Source organism: Brienomyrus brachyistius, unplaced genomic scaffold (genome assembly GCF_023856365.1).
Source record: "Brienomyrus brachyistius isolate T26 unplaced genomic scaffold, BBRACH_0.4 scaffold41, whole genome shotgun sequence".
In the NCBI taxonomy this organism is placed as follows: domain Eukaryota; kingdom Metazoa; phylum Chordata; class Actinopteri; order Osteoglossiformes; family Mormyridae; genus Brienomyrus; species Brienomyrus brachyistius.
In genome coordinates this window covers 2116343-2137689 of record NW_026042316.1, presented here as the reverse complement: position 1 = coordinate 2137689, position 21347 = coordinate 2116343, and the positions used below count along the sequence as shown (strand labels likewise).

Below are 21347 nucleotides of genomic sequence, written 5' to 3'. Positions count from 1 at the left end.
GAACGGCACACAGCTGGATATAGATGGTAACACCTATTGTGGGGAGATGCTGTTTGGGAACGGCACACAGCTGGATATAGATGATAACACCCAGCGTGGGGAGATGTTGTTTGGGAACGGCACACAGCTGGATATAGATGATAACACCCAGCGTGGGGAGATGTTGTTTGGGAACGGCACACAGCTGGATATAGATGGTAACACCCAGTGAGGAGAGATGCTGTTTGGGAACGGCACACAGCTGGATATAGATGGTAACACCCAGCGTGGGGAGATGCTGTTTGGGAACGGCACACAGCTGGATATAGATGGTAACACCCAGCGTGGGGAGATGCTGTTTGGGAACGGCACACAGCTGGATATAGATGGCAACACCCAGCGTGGGGAGATGCTGTTTGGGAACGGCACACAGCTGGATATAGATGGTAACACCCAGCGTGGGGAGATGCTGTTTGGGAACGGCACACAGCTGGATATAGATGGTAACACCCAGCGTGGGGAGATGCTGTTTGGGAACGGCACACAGCTGGATATAGATGGTAACACCCAGCGTGGGGAGATGCTGTTTGGGAACGGCACACAGCTGGATATAGATGGTAACACCCAGTGTGGGGAGATGCTGTTTGGGAACGGCACACAGCTGGATATAGATGGTAACACCCAGTGTGGGGAGATGCTGTTTGGGAACGGCACACAGCTGGATATAGATGATAACACCCAGCGTGGGGAGATGTTGTTTGGGAACGGCACACAGCTGGATATAGATGGTAACACCCAGTGAGGGGAGATGCTGTTTGGGAACGGCACACAGCTGGATATAGATGGTAACACCCAGCGTGGGGAGATGCTGTTTGGGAACGGCACACAGCTGGATATAGACGGTAACACCCAGCGTGGGGAGATGCTGTTTGGGAATGGCACACAGCTGGATATAGATGGTAACACCCAGTGTGGGGAGATGCTGTTTGGGAACGGCACACAGCTGGATATAGATGGTAACACCTATTGTGGGGAGATGCTGTTTGGGAACGGCACACAGCTGGATATAGATGGTAACACCCAGTGAGGAGAGATGCTGTTTGGGAACGGCACACAGCTGGATATAGCTGATAACACCCAGCGTGGGGAGATGCTGTTTGGGAACGGCACACAGCTGGATATAGATGGTAACACCCAGCGTGGGGAGATGCTGTTTGGGAACGGCACACAGCTGGATATAGATGGTAACACCCAGTGTGGGGAGATGCTGTTTGGGAACGGCACACAGCTGGATATAGATGGTAACACCTATTGTGGGGAGATGCTGTTTGGGAACGGCACACAGCTGGATATAGATGGTAACACCTATTGTGGGGAGATGCTGTTTGGGAACGGCACACAGCTGGATATAGATGGTAACACCTATTGTGGGGAGATGCTGTTTGGGAACGGCACACAGCTGGATATAGGTGATAACACCCAGCGTGGGGAGATGCTGTTTGGGAACGGCACACAGCTGGATATAGATGGTAACACCCAGCGTGGGGAGATGCTGTTTGGGAACGGCACACAGCTGGATATAGATGGTAACACCCAGCGTGGGGAGATGCTGTTTGGGAACGGCACACAGCTGGATATAGATGGTAACACCCAGTGTGGGGAGATGCTGTTTGGGAACGGCACACAGCTGGATATAGATGGTAACACCCAGCGTGGGGAGATGTTGTTTGGGAACGGCACACAGCTGGATATAGATGGTAACACCCAGTGAGGGGAGATGCTGTTTGGGAACGGCACACAGCTGGATATAGATGGTAACACCCAGCGTGGGGAGATGCTGTTTGGGAACGGCACACAGCTGGATATAGATGGTAACACCCAGCGTGGGGAGATGCTGTTTGGGAACGGCACACAGCTGGATATAGATGGTAACATCCAGTGAGGGGAGATGCTGTTTGGGAACGGCACACAGCTGGATATAGATGGTAACACCCAGCGTGGGGAGATGCTGTTTGGGAACGGCACACAGCTGGATATAGATGGTAACATCCAGTGAGGGGAGATGCTGTTTGGGAACGGCACACAGCTGGATATAGATGGTAACATCCAGTGAGGGGAGATGCTGTTTGGGAACGGCACACTGCTGGATATAGATGGTAACACCCAGTGTGGGGAGATGCTCTTTGGGAACGGCACACAGCTGGATATAGATGGTACACCCAGTGTGGGGAGATGCTGTTTGGGAACGGCACACAGCTGGATATAGATGGTAACACCCAGACTGGGGAGATGCTGTTTGGGAACGGCACACAGCTGGATATAGATGGTAACACCCAGCGTGGGGAGATGTTGTTTGGGAACGGCACACAGCTGGATATAGATGGTAACACCCAGTGTGGGGAGATGCTGTTTGGGAACGGCACACAGCTGGATATAGATGGTAACACCCAGCGTGGGGAGATGCTGTTTGGGAACGGCACACAGCTGGATATAGATGGTAACACCCAGCGTGGGGAGATGTTGTTTGGGAACGGCACACAGCTGGATATAGATGGTAACACCCAGTGTGGGGAGATGCTGTTTGGGAACGGCACACAGCTGGATATAGAGGGTAACACCCAGCGTGGGGAGATGCTGTTTGGGAACGGCACACAGCTGGATATAGATGGTAACACCCAGATTGGGGAGATGCTGTTTGGGAACGGCACACAGCTGGATATAGATGGTAACACCCAGTGAGGGGAGATGCTGTTTGGGAACGGCACACAGCTGGATATAGATGGTAACACCCAGCGTGGGGAGATGTTGTTTGGGAACGGCACACAGCTGGATATAGATGGTAACACCCAGCGTGGGGAGATGTTGTTTGGGAACGGCACACAGCTGGATATAGATGGTAACACCCAGCGTGGGGAGATGTTGTTTGGGAACGGCACACAGCTGGATATAGATGGTAACACCCAGCGTGGGGAGATGTTGTTTGGGAACGGCACACAGCTGGATATAGATGGTAACACCTAGTGTGGGGAGTATATCTGCTTCTGTTTTGCTTTTTTTTTGCTATTTGGACGTGAATTTATTTCTTATACTATTTGAAGTAATGTAATTCCTAATTTAAGTGTATATGCACTTACATTTAATTACATAATTGTTAATTTAATAATCTTGAATATATTAATAAATGTTAAAATGTTAAATATAAAAAAATGTGTTAAAAATGGATAACTTCTATCTACTTTAATTTATTATCGATTTGATCTTTAAGTAATGTAATGTAAGCAAATGGGAAATGTGTCTCTATATCATTATGCTGAAATCCATCTCTCTGTTACAGGCTTTCAGAAGCTGCTGGATCCTCTTCACTCTGGCTTGCTGATAGTTTTATCTTGCAGCATTATTCTTGTCACGGGAGACGGCAGCGATCGCGGGCAGAGCGGCGATCGTGCGGGCAGGAAGTAGGCAAGGCAAACAGAGTACGGGGTATACGGGGATTTAATGAAGGCAAGGCAGGACAGGACATGGGCATCGACAACATCAATGACGGACGAAGGACTAAGGTAAGACACGGACTGAAATACACTGGACTGATTGAAAAGAAGCAGACACAGCTGGGTACAATCGGGAAAGAACACGTGGGTAATCCGGGGGCGTGGCACACAGGAGGAGCGGACGAGCCGGGCATGACAATTCTGAACATTGCTCTCATTTATATAAGATGTAAACTGACCTGTACACACTGTGCAGGTACGCTGCCCGGCTTTATGCACTCAGAAGAAGGACAAAATGTAGTTTTTAACAAAGACTCATGTGCTTATAACAGAGTAGAATTGTTTAATACTAGATACAATTTTCGTATTGGAAAACCACTGGGTTACCCTCTAAAATCGCTTATTAAATCTTACCTTATGTATTTAAAGATTTTTGTAAGATCTTTGTGTTTTCTTATTAAATCTTTAGTATTTTGCTAAATATACTGAAATATACAACACATGTTGCAGTAAGTTGCATATAAATAACATTTATTAGTCTGCCTGGCCCTCCTGTCCCCTCCCCAGTGTGGCCCTAATGAGCCACTCCATTACTCGTTGTCCCATCGTTAGTTATTGTATATGCCTGTCACTGTGCCTGTCACTGTGCCTGTCACTGTGCTCATCTTCCCGCATCTTTCTCTGCCCCTGGGTCTTTCCCCTGCTTGTTCCCTGTTCTCCTGTTTGGATCCCTCGTGGTTGCATTTGGTTTTCCCAATAACTGTCAAAGTTTTGCCTCAAAGTTTTGCCCTCTCCGTTCACCTTACTCCAGTCCACAGGTTGTTCCTTTCCTTGTTGTGACACTTCAAATCTCTTGAAATATTTGTATAGCTTTTTTACTATACATAACATATCATACAGTACTAAACAACACATATCCAAACATACACTGAAATTGACAGAAATAATTTTTACTAAGTGTTAATTTCCTCCCAAAATTAGGAATATTATCCTACCATTGAATTGTTATATTGTGTGAAATTATATATGTTAATTTATTGTATATTTTAAACAGATCAGAAAAACAGTGATTTATCAAAAGTGGAATGGTCACATAAGCAGGTATGGTATCAAAATCAGCAAAAAAATTCCAACTGACTTCCATCCTGGGATCAGCATTTAAGAGCAATTTGTACATGTAAGTGATAGCAAACCGAATTGATCCATCCAATTCTGCCATCCATGTCTGCCTGCCATGACGAGGACACACTGAATTACGCTGCCCTGAACCTTAAGAACCCAAAACCCAGGAGACAGAAGAAAGACGGGAATAATGACACTCTGTATTCTGACCTCCGCTACAGAGATTATGAATAAAGATGCTTCTCATTCATGTCAGTCACACAGAGTGTTCAGGGTGTAGCTTTAATAATGTTCAGAGGAGGGCAGGGGAGCCAGTGCTTCTGAGACTGAATCATGGGATTTTACGGAGCCCGATCCTCGTGTGTGCCACGCCCCCCTGATTATCCACATGTGCTTCCCTGATTGTACCCAGCTGTACCCTGTTGTCTTGTCTATTTCAGTCCCAGTCTTGAAAAGTGACATACAGCTGTAAGCTGTTTTGGTTTGTTTGTCTGCTGAGTGCTTCTCTGCAGTGCTGCAGATGTTTCCACTGGTTAGATGCAGCTCAGGAAGACTGACCCACTGACTGCACTGTGTTGGGCTCACTTTGCAAAGAGTAAAAACCACACAGAGAGAACAATACCTGCTTCATTTAAGACCCTGTTTGATCTCTACCTCACCCAGGTCACGCTTTGAAGTAGCCCTAGATATCCAAACAATCTACCATTTTCATTGACGCAGTACACCTTTGACACATGAGTACTACACACAACAGACCCTGTACATTGAATATAGAATGTATAGCTTTCACAACAGAGCACACCATTTATATTATTTATATATTGTTCCCATTTCTAATGGCATGCTTTTGTCTGCGTGTTGAAAAACTCCATTCATCTATCTTCCAACATATATGATGGTCAGGGAGAAGTACTGATAGGGATCTAATATTGATAAACATGTAATATTGGCCAGCAATAATGACCATGATTGACACATACTGATATTATCGTGTCCTGCAGGATGGGGCTGGCCAGTTAGTAACAATTAGCACCTATCTCCAATAGGGTATCTCTCTCCCCTAGGATTGTCTGTTCTCCGTGTCCTGAGGAGGCTTATGTCCACGTACATCACAGCATGAGGTCTCCCCCATTACCCACCCCATGCACAGCGCATGGGCCCAGCATGAGGTCTCCCCCATTACCCACCCCACACACAGTACATGGACCCAGCATGAGGTCTCCCCCATTACCCACCCCACACACAGCGCATGGACCCAGCATGAGGTCTCCCCCATTACTCACCCCACACACAGCGCATGGACCCAGCATGAGGTCTCCCCCATTACCCACCCCACACACAGCGCATGGACCCAGCATGAGGTTGCCCACGCGATCTCCCCTTTACTGCTCGAGCAGAGCACACGCACATCAACAAATGTCAAGGCATTAAGTGCATTCAAACAACTTCTCAGGACAGTTATAGGCTTGTCAGAACTCGCCCTCTAGTGGTTTGGACACATACATCCAAGTTTTTAATAGAGTAAAAGGACCTCCAATAGAAGAAACAAACGTGTAAGATCAAACAAAAACCGCTTGTTAAATTCCAAAAAAGACAAAACACACATTTTCCCATAAAAATGACTGTCATGCTCTCAAATAGCTTGCTCACTCATCGCAGAAAAATTTCAGTTAGCATTCTGTAAACACGTGCTGTGTTTTTCATCTCCAGAGTTTTTGAAGAAAACCACTGAATGAAAAGTTACCCTCGTTTGAAAGCTTGATCTCCTATGTATACGAATCAATCACTGTCATTCTTCGTTGTCAAGTATTTTTAAAATATACGCTCTGCTTCCCTGCAAGCATATCAATTTTTACGCACTGAACCTTTGCCCATGGTTATGTTTCACTATAATAAACTTTTTGTATGAACATCAAATTACAGTGTCACTTGTTTTGTCCAATAGAGGTGTGTCTAAGGTTTGAGAAATGGTATGGGATGTGCTGATTCGCCATTGTTTTTCGCACTGGGGACAGAAACGCGCAAATGCTTCTCTGTCGGCGCAGTATCTGTGGGAGTGTCTCCAGTTCGCATTGCACAGATAATCTCGGTGAGTTTTCCCAATTATTTTCGCACAACATTTTTGAGTGAAGAAAAATGGCTCGGAAGACGTTCATGTTTGAGGAAGCACAGAACATGATTTTGGAAGTGAGGCATCCATCGCTGACTCCGTTGATTCGATGGAGGTGGACGCTTTTTTGCACGGAGAGGATGCAACATTTTGCTCTTTAATTCTATAGATTTTTATAATTCCGTGATTCAGCAATTCATAATTAACATTTGCTTTGGTGACAATTGTATTGTGGTACATTGGGAAAAGTTACGCATCGCCTTTGTCAGGCTTTGTTTGGGCAAAGTTACGTTAGGCATTACTCAGGCTTTGTTTGGGCAAAGTTGCGTGGGGCATTACTCAGGCTTTGTTTGGGCAAAGTTACGTGGGGCATTACTCAGGCTTTGTTTGGACAAAGTTACGTGGGGCATTACTCAGGCTTTGTTTGGGCAAAGTTACGTGGGGCATTACTCAGGCTTTGTTTGGGCAAAGTTACGTGGGGCATTACTCAGGCTTTGTTTGGGCAAAGTTACGTGGGGCATTACTCAGGCTTTGTTTGGGCAAAGTTCATGAACTACAAACACTCAGATTCAGATCCCACCTATAGTGGGATCGTCGTAAAGTAGTGGAGAGGATTGCCGTATAATGAACTCCCATAGATAAATGGGGAGGTTAACTGTTAGGCTGAAGAAACTGTTATTAATCATTTTGTTATCACTCCTGTATGATCAGCAATGAATGTAAATATGTATATACATTATTTTGTTTTCCTCTACCCTCATTCTTTAGATTATATTAATAATAGCATTCCCACCTTAGCAAAACCAGAACTTTCTCTTCTTGTTCTCACCTCCCTATTCTGCGTGACTCTTGCGCCTCCCACTGACTATAAATAAAGGAGCCAAGGGGAACCACCCTTTGTAACACATTCTGCTGTAGTTTGCATTGCAGAGAGTGTGGGTACCCTTGCAAGTAAAACTATAAAGTGTGTGTCTCGTAAAGTGTGGAGTTGGCGTGGAAACGCCGGGCGCTTTCCCCAATATTAACTGATAGTGCTGCAGTCCAACATCCATAACATACACTTCTTCATGATTCTACTCTTTCCAGCTGTCGGATTAGGCCGTGGTGGCTTTATGGTTAGGGAAGTGCACTTGTAGTTGAAACACTGTAGGTTCGAATCCCCGACCAGCAAAGCCTCACTGAGATACTGACCCCCAAGTACTGCTCCCTGGGCGCTGAATTTGCTGCCCCCTGCTATGTCACATATGGGTTAAATACAGAGAATGCATTTTGTAGTTGTGCACCATGTGCTGTGGTATGTTGACAATTAATTGCTAAATTCTAATTCGAAATTAGGCAGTCAATCCCTGCAGTTCCTTCATGTTGCAATTTTGCAGGCAGGGCATTGTCAGCGATGTCTTTTCCTTTTCTGTGTTGGATCCAGGATCTCATCGTTTCAGACGGTCCTCCCACCACCTTTGACATGGCAGCTGTTGTCACATGTTGAGACAGAGCTCTGCTCACTAGGGTGACGACTAAAGGATCTACACAGCAGAAGATTAGTATCAGAGTCAGAATAATCACAGCTCCTAAGAAAAGCCCTTTCATAACAGCTTGCTGCCAACCTCCCCACATATCATACCACCAATCCAAACATTCCTGTGTGTTGACCTGCACCTCTTGCCATTTCACCCTGAATCCCCTGTGATTTAACACGCGGAGGTGTACTCGGTCTGCTGGGGAGATGACTGGCTCCCCCTGGTCGGTGCTGTCTCTTGTCATCTGTGCTGCCTCCTTGTCCTGTTTGAATATAGCTTTATATATTTCGGTTAGACTACTTATGTACTTCAACTCATGCAAATCTGAAGACCATCCATTGTGAAAATGTCAACCGGTGACTGAGGTGCTTCAACAGTAAAGGAGAGATCGCATGCAGAGCTGATATTCTATAGCTTCTTAGTCTAAGTAAAAATAAAATTTTCTCGTCATATAAGAACCAAGTCTCTGGCTGGAAATTTCCACAAAAGAGCCATTTAGTTATTTCTAGAAAAATATACAGAGCCAATGAAGGAACCAGATGTCACAGTAACACAGGTCTGCCCTGGTGCCTTAGGATACGTCTGTCTAAACATGAGTGAGGAGATGGATGCACAGTTCTATAGAGGCCTCTGAGGAGAATAAATGATCCCAATATTATGTTGAGAGAGATGGTTAATTCCGTTTTAATCCAGACTGGGTTCAGAGCACCTGTTCTGCCGTTGATCTTTTGCATGCGTGTTACCATGTATTAGTTTACTCTGAATTTTGATTACTTGGCAAACTAAAACATTTTTGGTCGTATTTTTTTATTCCTAAATTTAAAGTAATTGTACAGTACAATAATATGTTTTCCCCGCCATGCTTTGTCTTGCTTCTGCAGGTTATGCTTGCATTGAACTTGCTTTGTAGAAAATAAGTGTCATGCCCGGCTCATACGCTCCTCGTGTGTGCCACGCCCCCTGATTACCCACGTGTGCTTCCCTGATCGTCTCCTGCTGTGTCCAATTACTTTGATTAGTCCCGTCCTATTTAAGTGCTGATCTTACCTGTTCCCCGTGTCCGTCATTGTAGTTTGTTGTGGATCTTGTGTGGTTTGATGTTCCCTGCTCCCTGCTCCCGATTCCCTAATTAAACCCCGAGTTTACCCCGATCTCGACCTGTCTGCCTGCTCCTTTCACGCCTGCCCACACGATCGCCGCTTACCGCCGTCCTGCTCGCAACCGCTACGCCGTGATCGTGACAGGGGCCATTCGCGAATCAGTTCTGAATGGTGCACAACCTTAGTTCTTATGTTAAATCATGTTTTTTTTTTCTGACAGCCCAGATAAATGAAATAAAAAAGAATTTTCTTTTGTTGCTTAAGAATTTTGCACAGTCCTATATACAGTATAGCAATTTTTAAAGCTTTTTTTTTTCATTTCTTTTAAAGAGGCTGCAATAAGTAGCATTAACATCTGTATAAAGAAAAGGCTAAGCAGAAATGTAACAAACTGCATAATGTGATGTAGTGCATGTTCATGTATAAATGTAACAAACTGTATAATAATGTGATGCAGTGCATGTTCATGTATAAATGTAACAAACTGTATAATAATGTGATGCAGTGCATGTTCATGTATAAATGTAACAAACTGTATAATAATGTGATGCAGTGCATGTTCATGTATAAATGTAACAAACTGCACAATAATGTGATGCAGTGCATGTTCATGTATAAATGTAACAAACTGTATAATAATGTGATGCAGTGCATGTTCATGTATAAATGTAACAAACTGCACAATAATGTGATGCAGTGCATGTTCATGTATAAATGTAACAAACTGCACAATAATGTGATGCAGTGCATGTTCATGTATAAATGTAACAAACTGCACAATAATGTGATGCAGTGCATGTTCATGTATAAATGTAACAAACTGTATAATAATGAGATGCAGTGCATATTCATGTATAAATGTAACATCAGGAGGGGTCCATCACAGCCCCACCACCATCTCTTGTTCAAACCCTTTGGTCTTCTCATTTTCATTAGTAAGCTCCCGATCACCGTAACTGATCTGCATTTGAGACATTTTTCCCGCATCTCATTTTCACAATAAGCTGATAATACTAATAATACTACTGTAATGATAGTATTACAGTAGACTTACTCTTTAAAGCCAGATGGCAGTGGTCACATACTGATGAACGGTTGGGCAGCAAATGCATTTAATGTGGCTAGATAGCAAATAAACTGATTCACCATTTACTCTCATTTGCATCAATTAAAATGTTTGCTGGAAATGTAAATGTAAGCAGTAAAGCTACATTTTACGTTCTTTAAGAAAGTTTAAGAAAGAACAGTTAAACTGTATTTTGAGTGTGGTTAGAAGATCCAGTATTTCAGAAAACTTAAGAATTGTGTAATATGAGAGACTAGCGAGTCTAATATCAGACTGACTGCGCTGAGCTTGTCTGAGAGAGATGATTAGCGAATGGCCTCCCACAGTGTCTCAGCACTCCGTACAAAGAACTTCATATGCTCAGCATATGTTCCTGTTTATCTAATTGTTCTTATTTTAACTGGCTGTGAAGGAGTAAATGAATAAACTTTGCCTGTAGAGTGAACTGGTTACTATGGTTCGGGGCAGCTTTTATTAGACATTGTAGACACCACGTTAGTCTATCAAGAGAGTAAGACCGATCGCTAAGGGTGTCATCTGAGTAAAAACAAAGTTACCTCAAAATAGCCAACCAATCACGAGCCAGTACGCATCAAGGCCAACATCTGATTGGAATGCACCATTACTATGCGGTGAAAGGTTAATAGCTAATCACTGATAAACTCAAACACGAACAGCATGCCAAGCAGACTATCTGTTCCCTTCCCTCCATGTTGTCCTTCCAACTGATTGCTCAATGACAATATTTTAAAATGTGGACTTCCTAATTACTATAACATAATTTCTATTTGTTAGATTGTTGTTGCGATTACTTATTTATTTACTTACTTATTGTTATTGAATGTCATATTTATTTATTTATTTATATGTTATTCTTGTTATTTTATTTCTTATTGATTAAAAACAAAGTCATTGAGAAAGTTTATGAAATTCTGTATTTTTTCTATTTTTAGATATTCATTATCTTACAGTCGCATGAATGAATGAATATTCATTCATTACTTTACATCTTACAGTCCCAATAAGAGTTAAAACTGCAACCCCCCACCCACCCATCATTCTTTCTTTACTTTCCAGCCCAAAATAATTTCTACAACATAAGTAAAGGACAACTATCAGTAACACGTAGGTACATGTAGGATTTTCCGTTGTTAGTTGTCCTGTACATACGAAAGTAGTCTTCCAGCTCCTGTCAAGCGCTCATTTTCGGACACAAAATACATTCTGTGTGACAAAATGCATTATTCAATGACAAAATCAAGTAATGCCTTGAATTTTGTCCAGAGAAAGACATACTACAGTTACATTTTGTCCACAGAAGCATAAATACATTACTGTCTTTGGTGCCCCGAAATCAACAGGAATGTTTCATTTTGTACACAGAACTGATATTAGCACCTAGCATATCATGTTCAGAAGGTTGAATGTATCTGCTTTCGTGAATGAAAAAGGGCATTTCATCCACAAAATGCATTTTGTCAAAGAAACAAGTTCATTGCGTGCAGGAAATGCACTTTGTGAGTGAAAGAAATGCATTTAGTAGAGGGGCGTAGTACCTTCCAATAACCAGGAGGTGGAGAGCCAACTTTGATTTTGGTAATCCCAATTGACTTTGGCACATATAGGAAAATATAATTTTCAAAATAACATGAGTCTTATGCAATTTACCCAAGTAATACAAGCTCTTTAGGTGACACACAAAGAATCAATTCCCATCAACATAGTGTCAGAACACATATACTCAGTGACCAAACAATTAAGCAGAACAGACTGAGTGGTGAAAATGAAATCTGCATGAGATTGTCTAGTGTGTTCTTGGTATGAATGTGGCCATAATCATACAAGAAAAAAACTGAATCCATGCCTGAATGCTTGAAACACAAAAGAACTTTATTGAAACAGGAGTGGACAGGGAGCTGGGGGAGGCACTCAGGTGTGGGGCGTCACTGCACTTGCTGAGTACAGCCTGCCTACAGGTCCCTGTGTAGAAAAATAGAGGTTTTCAGTTAACATGGCATTCACTAGAGTTCAAGGACGACTACACTAATATTCAATATACCCCAGCTTTATCCATGCAAATCACCAAGACAAGCTTAAGCTACAGAATGGTAACAGAGATGGAACAGGACAAGGATTCACTATTGTGAACAGCATATCTTTACCTCAACCACTTTGACCAACTGGACCAGGTCAATTTGTTCATTGGTCTGTTGACATCCTCTAGAACACGGAGTGACTCCACAGGCTGGGGGATCTCAAGTCCACTCTGCTCGGCATCCTCCCGTAAAGGCTCAACTGCGAGAAAGCATGGATTTGCCAAGTCATGCATCTGAGCCTGAGGAACTGAGAGATGATCTACTAGTAGGATTTATGTCGATGGAATTTACCTCTGGATCGCTTTTTTCGTATCAGGCGCATGAAACGGTTGAAAATCTTTTTGAATGGGTTGACTGATTTATGCTTTGGTGGTGTATTGCAGCTACTAGCTGGCAGTGTCTTTGGAGTGAAGCCCTAGGGTATTAGTTTAATATGCATCAGTTAAGCAAACCAATTCCATACATCCATCCATGCATCCATCCATCTTTTGTTACTGTAATTTTAAAGGAAGGGTAAGTACCAGTGACCTCAGCAGACCAGCTAATCATCCACATCCCACCAGTTTGCAAGTGGACCAACCTTTGTGAAGAACTTGTGGCGACGGACATTCGATAGTGACGGGCGATCCCGTGGGTCGATTCTAAATATCTTGCCCATCAGTTTCCCAGCTTCAATAGAGAGATTCTGCGGTAGAATAAATTTGGCTTCCTTTATATTCTTGAGCATCTCCCAGTAATTGTCATCGTAGAATGCGATTTCCCCAACCAGAAGCTGGTACCTGTAGTAAGAAAGGCAGCAAAGGTGTTTGAGGTCTTTCACATTTGACATAAAAATGCTGTGCTTCCAAAAGAGCAATTCCTTTCAGCTGTGTGCCAGTATTCATTTTTCTTTTCTCTTTCAAGAAGAAAAAAAAAATATTTATGTATGTTAGACACGTGTCTTCTTAAAATGTTAGACAGATTTTATTAGCCATGCTGATCTTTGGCCGGGAGGGGGGTTGACAGGGTATACGTACATGACACAGCCCAGTGCCCAGACGTCCGCTTCCCTTCCATGGCCCTCTCGTTTCCACACTTCTGGAGCCATGTAGACGGGAGTACCACACACTTCTCTACAACACACACAAATGGAAAACGTTAAGCGCACATGTGCTTTAGTTTGCTGTATAAACAAATTTGAAAGCTTAGCCAGGAATTCTGCAAAAAACACCTACTTCTCCCTCGGCTTCAGCTTGACCGCCAGTCCGAAATCCCCAATTTTCAGTTCCATTTGGTCATTGATAAATAAATTTTCTGAAAGACAAACAAATTTGCATTAAGGATAGACTCAAATACTTTGCCAAACTGCAGACTTTACCAAATTGATAAATTAACACTACACAGAAATCCAGACGACCTACACTCGCAATGCCATGTGAAATGCCAGCATTATTATACAGAAAATTGAGTAAAGCGTGAGTGCATGTACACATACCCAACTTGATGTCCCTGTGGACGTAACCTTGCCGGTGGATGTATGTTAACCCTGAAATCAGCTGGTTAATGTAGTATCGCACTTCGGGCTCAGTCAAAGTCCCCCGAGCTTTTAAAATGTCACCGAGTGTCTGGGCAGGGAGAAACAGGGGCAGCCTGATCTATCACAAAGTCTTTGCCTTAGTAAGACGTCTACAAAAGTCAGGGACTCACCTGCCCACTGCACAACTCCATGAAAATATACATGAATTTGTCATCTTCGAAAGAGTGGGAGAACCCCACCACATTCTTGTGCCGCAGTGTTTTTAAAATCTGTACTTCTTCACAGACCTGAGTGAAATGTCAAACACACCATCTCATAAAGTAAAAGGGAAATGCAGATAAACTGAAAAGAGGGATGACATCAAGCACAATCCATACCACATACCTCCTCCACTCCCCAGGAATATAGCCGGATGACCTTAACAGCATAGGTGTCGCCAGTTTCAAGATCGGTCATCTTATAGCATTTGCCACAAGCGCCCTAAAAAACATGTCCTCAATATGTTAACAATAAAGAACATTTCTGACTGACCCTGTTCAAGCATCTCCTCTCTGCAGAAAAATATCAACTGCGATCACTTTCTACAACATTGTGGTGCACACCTGTCCCAAAAGCTCATCCCTGCCGTAGGACCTTAATGTCTTGGGATCTACCAGAATCTCAGGCACTTCCGATGCCATCTGAGCGCGGGAAGGTTCACTGACAGACATGATTTCACCAGAAGAGAAGCGCGATCCGTAACTAACCCGTGGAATACTCGAAATGGGTAGTGAGCGCTCGCGTTCTAAATTACGTGTACACTGCGTCATCAGTCTTAGAACGCGGCCAAGGCAGCCACGCGATTCGAACTTGTTAGATGGATTACGTCACCACATTGAAAATTACATGGACGGAAAAAGAAGTGAACTTGCTAAGACAATGCAACTAAACACGGATAAAAACTTTTATTACAATCAACTTTATTGAAGAAAAAAAATGTGTACACCAAACATTCAGTTTCGGTAATGCAGTAACACATGCTCGGGAGTAAAGCCTTAGAGCAGAGGCCAGGCGGACCGCGGTCCGGGTCCGTACCCAGAAGCTGTCCCATACGGAGCTGGACCGATAGTCAAAACAAAAGGTTATGATTTAGAACCTGACTGGGCGCTTTTATTTTGTCGGCGCAGCTTTTATAGTCTTTTCGGTAGCGGTTTAGCACTAGAACCGCCGTTTCCCACGCCAACGAACGTTAACTGCCAAGCAAGACGCAACTCGCCGTATGCAGCCCTGTCTTTGCGCTAATGTGCCATTAGTGTTAATAGCACCAGCGAAGCTACTGATGTTCCTTGTTCCTAACAGAGTGGCTTTTCTGTCCTGAAATCGTAAAGCTTTCAAACACAGCATGTATTATATAACATGTTGTTTATTGGTGATTTCATGCTCGTCGAAGTTTCCGCTTTTTAACAACTGTATAAAGTAATGTTATTTATTATATAAATCAACTCAGGTGAAACAAATGTACGTTTCCAGGGTCGCCGAACCTCGTGTATCTGGCGTGAGACTCACGCTTTCAGACTCACGCAGGAAATCTTACCGCAAATCTATATTATTTCATTATAAACCAAAAATGTTATACGTCAAAAATGTAATTACACGATTAGATACCTGAAAAAGTCAGATATCGGTTACATGCAATGTTTATACAACTAATAGGCTACTAAAATATACCACATTAAATAGTTAGACATTTTGATCTTCTGAACCTTTGCTTCAAGAATTTTAAGTAAACGGCCAACAACCGCTTTATTTACTTCCGCCCTTCTTCCTTCTCTTTATTCCCTTTTCGTTTTTGAAATCCCGAATTGGGGCGGACATTGTTCACGTGTGGCAAATATCTAGCCAGCTAGCTAACAAGCATATCGTACTGTATAAGTAATGTCTAAGCCGTTAAGTTTGCTGCTGCAACATTCGGGCTTAATGAACTAGGTTCATATCTTGTCTTCCTGAAGAAAGGCCCCGAATCTGGACTAAACCGATTTTCACCACGTAAGAGGGTCTCCTACACTGAGATCATTCCCATATATATACCATGGAGATAATTTATATATGGTTTCCAAAGGAGCGTAGTTTAGGTAACCTTGTCCTATCCACGTGTATAAAATGAGTTTTTACCTATCGTTTCTGGTGCGCATTTCACCTGTCTGTCAGGTGCCGCACTTTACATTCCGTTACAACAATGTGCATGGATGTAAATAAATGTAAACAGCTGAAAGTGGGACTGATCTCAATGTAGCCCTCCTGCGTGGTGAAAATCGGCTTAGGCTAGATTCGGCGTCTTTCTTCAGGAAGACAAGATATCAACCTACTTCAGCAAGCCCGAATGTTGGAGCAGCTTAGACTTTACCTACTTATTAAGTACGTTAGCTATCTGGCTAGATATATGCTACACGTGAACAGTGTCCGACACAAGTCGGGATTTCAAAAACGAAAAGGGAATAAAGAGAGGGAAGAGGGACGGAAGTAAAGAAAGCGGTTGTTGGACGTTTGCTTTCATACAAAAGGTCAGTTTTTTTTTGTTTCCTGGGCAATTGCTTAGAATGTACAATAGCCTATATTAACAGCACGACCGCGCAGAATAGTGCGGTCTTTAGTGTAATATAGTTTGTTTCGATGCGTTAGGCTGCAGCACCTTGCAGCAAGAGCGTGTACGATCTTCCGTTTACTATTCTAAGAAAAAAAAGAAAAACTAAAATTGTATTAAGCCAACTGCCTTTGGCAGGGGTATTCAACTAAAATGTAAAGATATCCAGTTAGAGAAAATTCTTGAAGCAAAGGTTCAGAAGATCAAAATGTCTAACTATTTAATGTGGTATATTTTAGTAGCCTATTATTTATTATTAGCATATTACTTGTATAAACATTGCATGTAACCGATATCTGACTTTTTCAGGTATCTAATCGTGTAATTACATTTTTGACGTATAACATTTTTGGTTCAATGAAATAATATAGATTTGCGGTAAGATTTCCTGCGTGAGTCTGAAAGCGTGAGTCTCACGCCAGATACACGAGGTTCGGCGACCCTGGAAACGTACATTTGTTTCACCTGAGTTGATTTATATAATAAATAACATTACTTTATACAGTTGTTAAAAAGCGGAAACTTCGACGAGCATGAAATCACCAATAAACAACATGTTATATAATACATGCTGTGTTTGAAAGCTTTACGATTTCAGGACAGAAAAGCCACTCTGTTAGGAACAAGGAACATCAGTAGCTTCGCTGGTGCTATTAACACTAATGGCACATTAGCGCAAAGACAGGGCTGCATACAGCGAGTTGCGTCTTGCTTGGCGGTTAACGTTCGTTGGCGTGGGAAACGGCGGTTCTAGTGCTAAACCGCTACCGAAAAGACTATAAAAGCTGCGCCGACAAAATAAAAGCGCCCAGTCAGGTTCTAAATCATAACCTTTTGTTTTGACTATCAGTCCAGCTCCGTATGGGACAGCTTCTGGGTACGGACCCGGACCGCGGTCCGCCTGGCCTCTGCTCTAAGGCTTTACTCCCGAGCATGTGTTACTGCATTACCGAAACTGAATGTTTGGTGTACACATTTTTTTTCTTCAATAAAGTTGATTGTAATAAAAGTTTTTATCCGTGTTTAGTTGCATTGTCTTAGCAAGTTCACTTCTTTTTCCGTCCATGTAATTTTCAATGTGGTGACGTAATCCATCTAACAAGTTCGAATCGCGTGGCTGCCTTGGCCGCGTTCTAAGACTGATGACGCCAGTGTACACGTAATTTAGAACGCGAGCGCTCACTACCCATTTCGAGTATTCCACGGGTTAGTTACGGATCGCGCTTCTCTTCTGGTGAAATCATGTCTGTCAGTGAACCTTCCCGCGCTCAGATGGCATCGGAAGTGCCTGAGATTCTGGTAGATCCCAAGACATTAAGGTCCTACGGCAGGGATGAGCTTTTGGGACAGGTGTGCACCACAATGTTGTAGAAAGTGATCGCAGTTGATATTTTTCTGCAGAGAGGAGATGCTTGAACAGGGTCAGTCAGAAATGTTCTTTATTGTTAACATATTGAGGACATGTTTTTTAGGGCGCTTGTGGCAAATGCTATAAGATGACCGATCTTGAAACTGGCGACACCTATGCTGTTAAGGTCATCCGGCTATATTCCTGGGGAGTGGAGGAGGTATGTGGTATGGATTGTGCTTGATGTCATCCCTCTTTTCAGTTTATCTGCATTTCCCTTTTACTTTATGAGATGGTGTGTTTGACATTTCACTCAGGTCTGTGAAGAAGTACAGATTTTAAAAACACTGCGGCACAAGAATGTGGTGGGGTTCTCCCACTCTTTCGAAGATGACAAATTCATGTATATTTTCATGGAGTTGTGCAGTGGGCAGGTGAGTCCCTGACTTTTGTAGACGTCTTACTAAGGCAAAGACTTTGTGATAGATCAGGCTGCCCCTGTTTCTCCCTGCCCAGACACTCGGTGACATTTTAAAAGCTCGGGGGACTTTGACTGAGCCCGAAGTGCGATACTACATTAACCAGCTGATTTCAGGGTTAACATACATCCACCGGCAAGGTTACGTCCACAGGGACATCAAGTTGGGTATGTGTACATGCACTCACGCTTTACTCAATTTTCTGTATAATAATGCTGGCATTTCACATGGCATTGCGAGTGTAGGTCGTCTGGATTTCTGTGTAGTGTTAATTTATCAATTTGGTAAAGTCTGCAGTTTGGCAAAGTATTTGAGTCTATCCTTAATGCAAATTTGTTTGTCTTTCAGAAAATTTATTTATCAATGACCAAATGGAACTGAGAATTGGGGATTTCGGACTGGCGGTCAAGCTGAAGCCGAGGGAGAAGTAGGTGTTTTTTGCAGAATTCCTGGCTAAGCTTTCAAATTTGTTTATACAGCAAGCTAAAGCACATGTGCGCTTAACGTTTTCCATTTGTGTGTGTTGTAGAGAAGTGTGTGGTACTCCCGTCTACATGGCTCCAGAAGTGTGGAAACGAGAGGGCCATGGAAGGGAAGCGGACGTCTGGGCACTGGGCTGTGTCATGTACGTATACCCTGTCAACCCCCCTCCCGGCCAAAGATCAGCATGGCTAATAAAATCTGTCTAACATTTTAAGAAGACACGTGTCTAACATACATAAATATTTTTTTTTTCTTCTTGAAAGAGAAAAGAAAAATGAATACTGGCACACAGCTGAAAGGAATTGCTCTTTTGGAAGCACAGCATTTTTATGTCAAATGTGAAAGACCTCAAACACCTTTGCTGCCTTTCTTACTACAGGTACCAGCTTCTGGTTGGGGAAATCGCATTCTACGATGACAATTACTGGGAGATGCTCAAGAATATAAAGGAAGCCAAATTTATTCTACCGCAGAATCTCTCTATTGAAGCTGGGAAACTGATGGGCAAGATATTTAGAATCGACCCACGGGATCGCCCGTCACTATCGAATGTCCGTCGCCACAAGTTCTTCACAAAGGTTGGTCCACTTGCAAACTGGTGGGATGTGGATGATTAGCTGGTCTGCTGAGGTCACTGGTACTTACCCTTCCTTTAAAATTACAGTAACAAAAGATGGATGGATGCATGGATGGATGTATGGAATTGGTTTGCTTAACTGATGCATATTAAACTAATACCCTAGGGCTTCACTCCAAAGACACTGCCAGCTAGTAGCTGCAATACACCACCAAAGCATAAATCAGTCAACCCATTCAAAAAGATTTTCAACCGTTTCATGCGCCTGATACGAAAAAAGCGATCCAGAGGTAAATTCCATCGACATAAATCCTACTAGTAGATCATCTCTCAGTTCCTCAGGCTCAGATGCATGACTTGGCAAATCCATGCTTTCTCGCAGTTGAGCCTTTACGGGAGGATGCCGAGCAGAGTGGACTTGAGATCCCCCAGCCTGTGGAGTCACTCCGTGTTCTAGAGGATGTCAACAGACCAATGAACAAATTGACCTGGTCCAGTTGGTCAAAGTGGTTGAGGTAAAGATATGCTGTTCACAATAGTGAATCCTTGTCCTGTTCCATCTCTGTTACCATTCTGTAGCTTAAGCTTGTCTTGGTGATTTGCATGGATAAAGCTGGGGTATATTGAATATTAGTGTAGTCGTCCTTGAACTCTAGTGAATGCCATGTTAACTGAAAACCTCTATTTTTCTACACAGGGACCTGTAGGCAGGCTGTACTCAGCAAGTGCAGTGACGCCCCACACCTGAGTGCCTCCCCCAGCTCCCTGTCCACTCCTGTTTCAATAAAGTTCTTTTGTGTTTCAAGCATTCAGGCATGGATTCAGTTTTTTTCTTGTATGATTATGGCCACATTCATACCAAGAACACACTAGACAATCTCATGCAGATTTCATTTTCACCACTCAGTCTGTTCTGCTTAATTGTTTGGTCACTGAGTATATGTGTTCTGACACTATGTTGATGGGAATTGATTCTTTGTGTGTCACCTAAAGAGCTTGTATTACTTGGGTAAATTGCATAAGACTCATGTTATTTTGAAAATTATATTTTCCTATATGTGCCAAAGTCAATTGGGATTACCAAAATCAAAGTTGGCTCTCCACCTCCTGGTTATTGGAAGGTACTACGCCCCTCTACTAAATGCATTTCTTTCACTCACAAAGTGCATTTCCTGCACGCAATGAACTTGTTTCTTTGACAAAATGCATTTTGTGGATGAAATGCCCTTTTTCATTCACGAAAGCAGATACATTCAACCTTCTGAACATGATATGCTAGGTGCTAATATCAGTTCTGTGTACAAAATGAAACATTCCTGTTGATTTCGGGGCACCAAAGACAGTAATGTATTTATGCTTCTGTGGACAAAATGTAACTGTAGTATGTCTTTCTCTGGACAAAATTCAAGGCATTACTTGATTTTGTCATTGAATAATGCATTTTGTCACACAGAATGTATTTTGTGTCTGAAAATGAGCGCTTGACAGGAGCTGGAAGACTACTTTCGTATGTACAGGACAACTAACAACGGAAAATCCTACATGTACCTACGTGTTACTGATAGTTGTCCTTTACTTATGTTGTAGAAATTATTTTGGGCTGGAAAGTAAAGAAAGAATGATGGGTGGGTGGGGGGTTGCAGTTTTAACTCTTATTGGGACTGTAAGATGTAAAGTAATGAATGAATATTCATTCATTCATGCGACTGTAAGATAATGAATATCTAAAAATAGAAAAAATACAGAATTTCATAAACTTTCTCAATGACTTTGTTTTTAATCAATAAGAAATAAAATAACAAGAATAACATATAAATAAATAAATAAATATGACATTCAATAACAA

The 21347-nt window shown here is 42.7% G+C and overlaps 2 protein-coding genes across 6 annotated transcripts in view; one reads left to right on the top strand and one right to left on the bottom strand.

The window, feature by feature from the left end:
• The window catches only part of LOC125722697 (serine/threonine-protein kinase PLK3-like), a 185800-nt gene extending 165491 nt beyond the window's left edge, over positions 1-20309 (top strand). The window contains exons 1-10 of one of the 5 annotated variants that reach the window (XM_048998904.1): positions 16397-16534; positions 18087-18182; positions 18280-18396; positions 18479-18608; positions 18790-18868; positions 18971-19066; positions 19304-19502; positions 19668-19791; positions 19884-20016; positions 20199-20309. In XM_048998904.1, coding sequence (XP_048854861.1) covers positions 18111-18182; positions 18280-18396; positions 18479-18608; positions 18790-18868; positions 18971-19066; positions 19304-19502; positions 19668-19791; positions 19884-20016; positions 20199-20208 — 960 coding nt within the window. In that variant the 5' untranslated portion in view covers positions 16397-16534; positions 18087-18110 and the 3' untranslated portion in view covers positions 20209-20309. Of the gene's footprint in view, positions 1-16396; positions 16535-17524; positions 17965-18086; positions 18183-18279; positions 18397-18478; positions 18609-18789; positions 18869-18970; positions 19067-19303; positions 19503-19667; positions 19792-19883; positions 20017-20198 lie in introns of those variants that run through there. The other 4 variants (XM_048998903.1, XM_048998900.1, XM_048998902.1 and 1 more) reach the window with 4 other exon arrangements.
• On the bottom strand, positions 12252-16275 carry LOC125722695 (serine/threonine-protein kinase PLK3-like). The gene is made up of 10 exons (XM_048998898.1): positions 14597-16275; positions 14379-14474; positions 14165-14281; positions 13953-14082; positions 13693-13771; positions 13495-13590; positions 13059-13257; positions 12770-12893; positions 12545-12677; positions 12252-12362 (listed from the first exon to the last, which is right to left on the bottom strand). The coding sequence occupies exons 1-10, from the start codon at positions 14801-14803 to the stop codon at positions 12353-12355; spliced, it is 1191 nt and encodes a 396-aa protein (XP_048854855.1). The 5' UTR covers positions 14804-16275; the 3' UTR covers positions 12252-12352.
• Positions 20310-21347: the final 1038 nt, after the last annotated feature.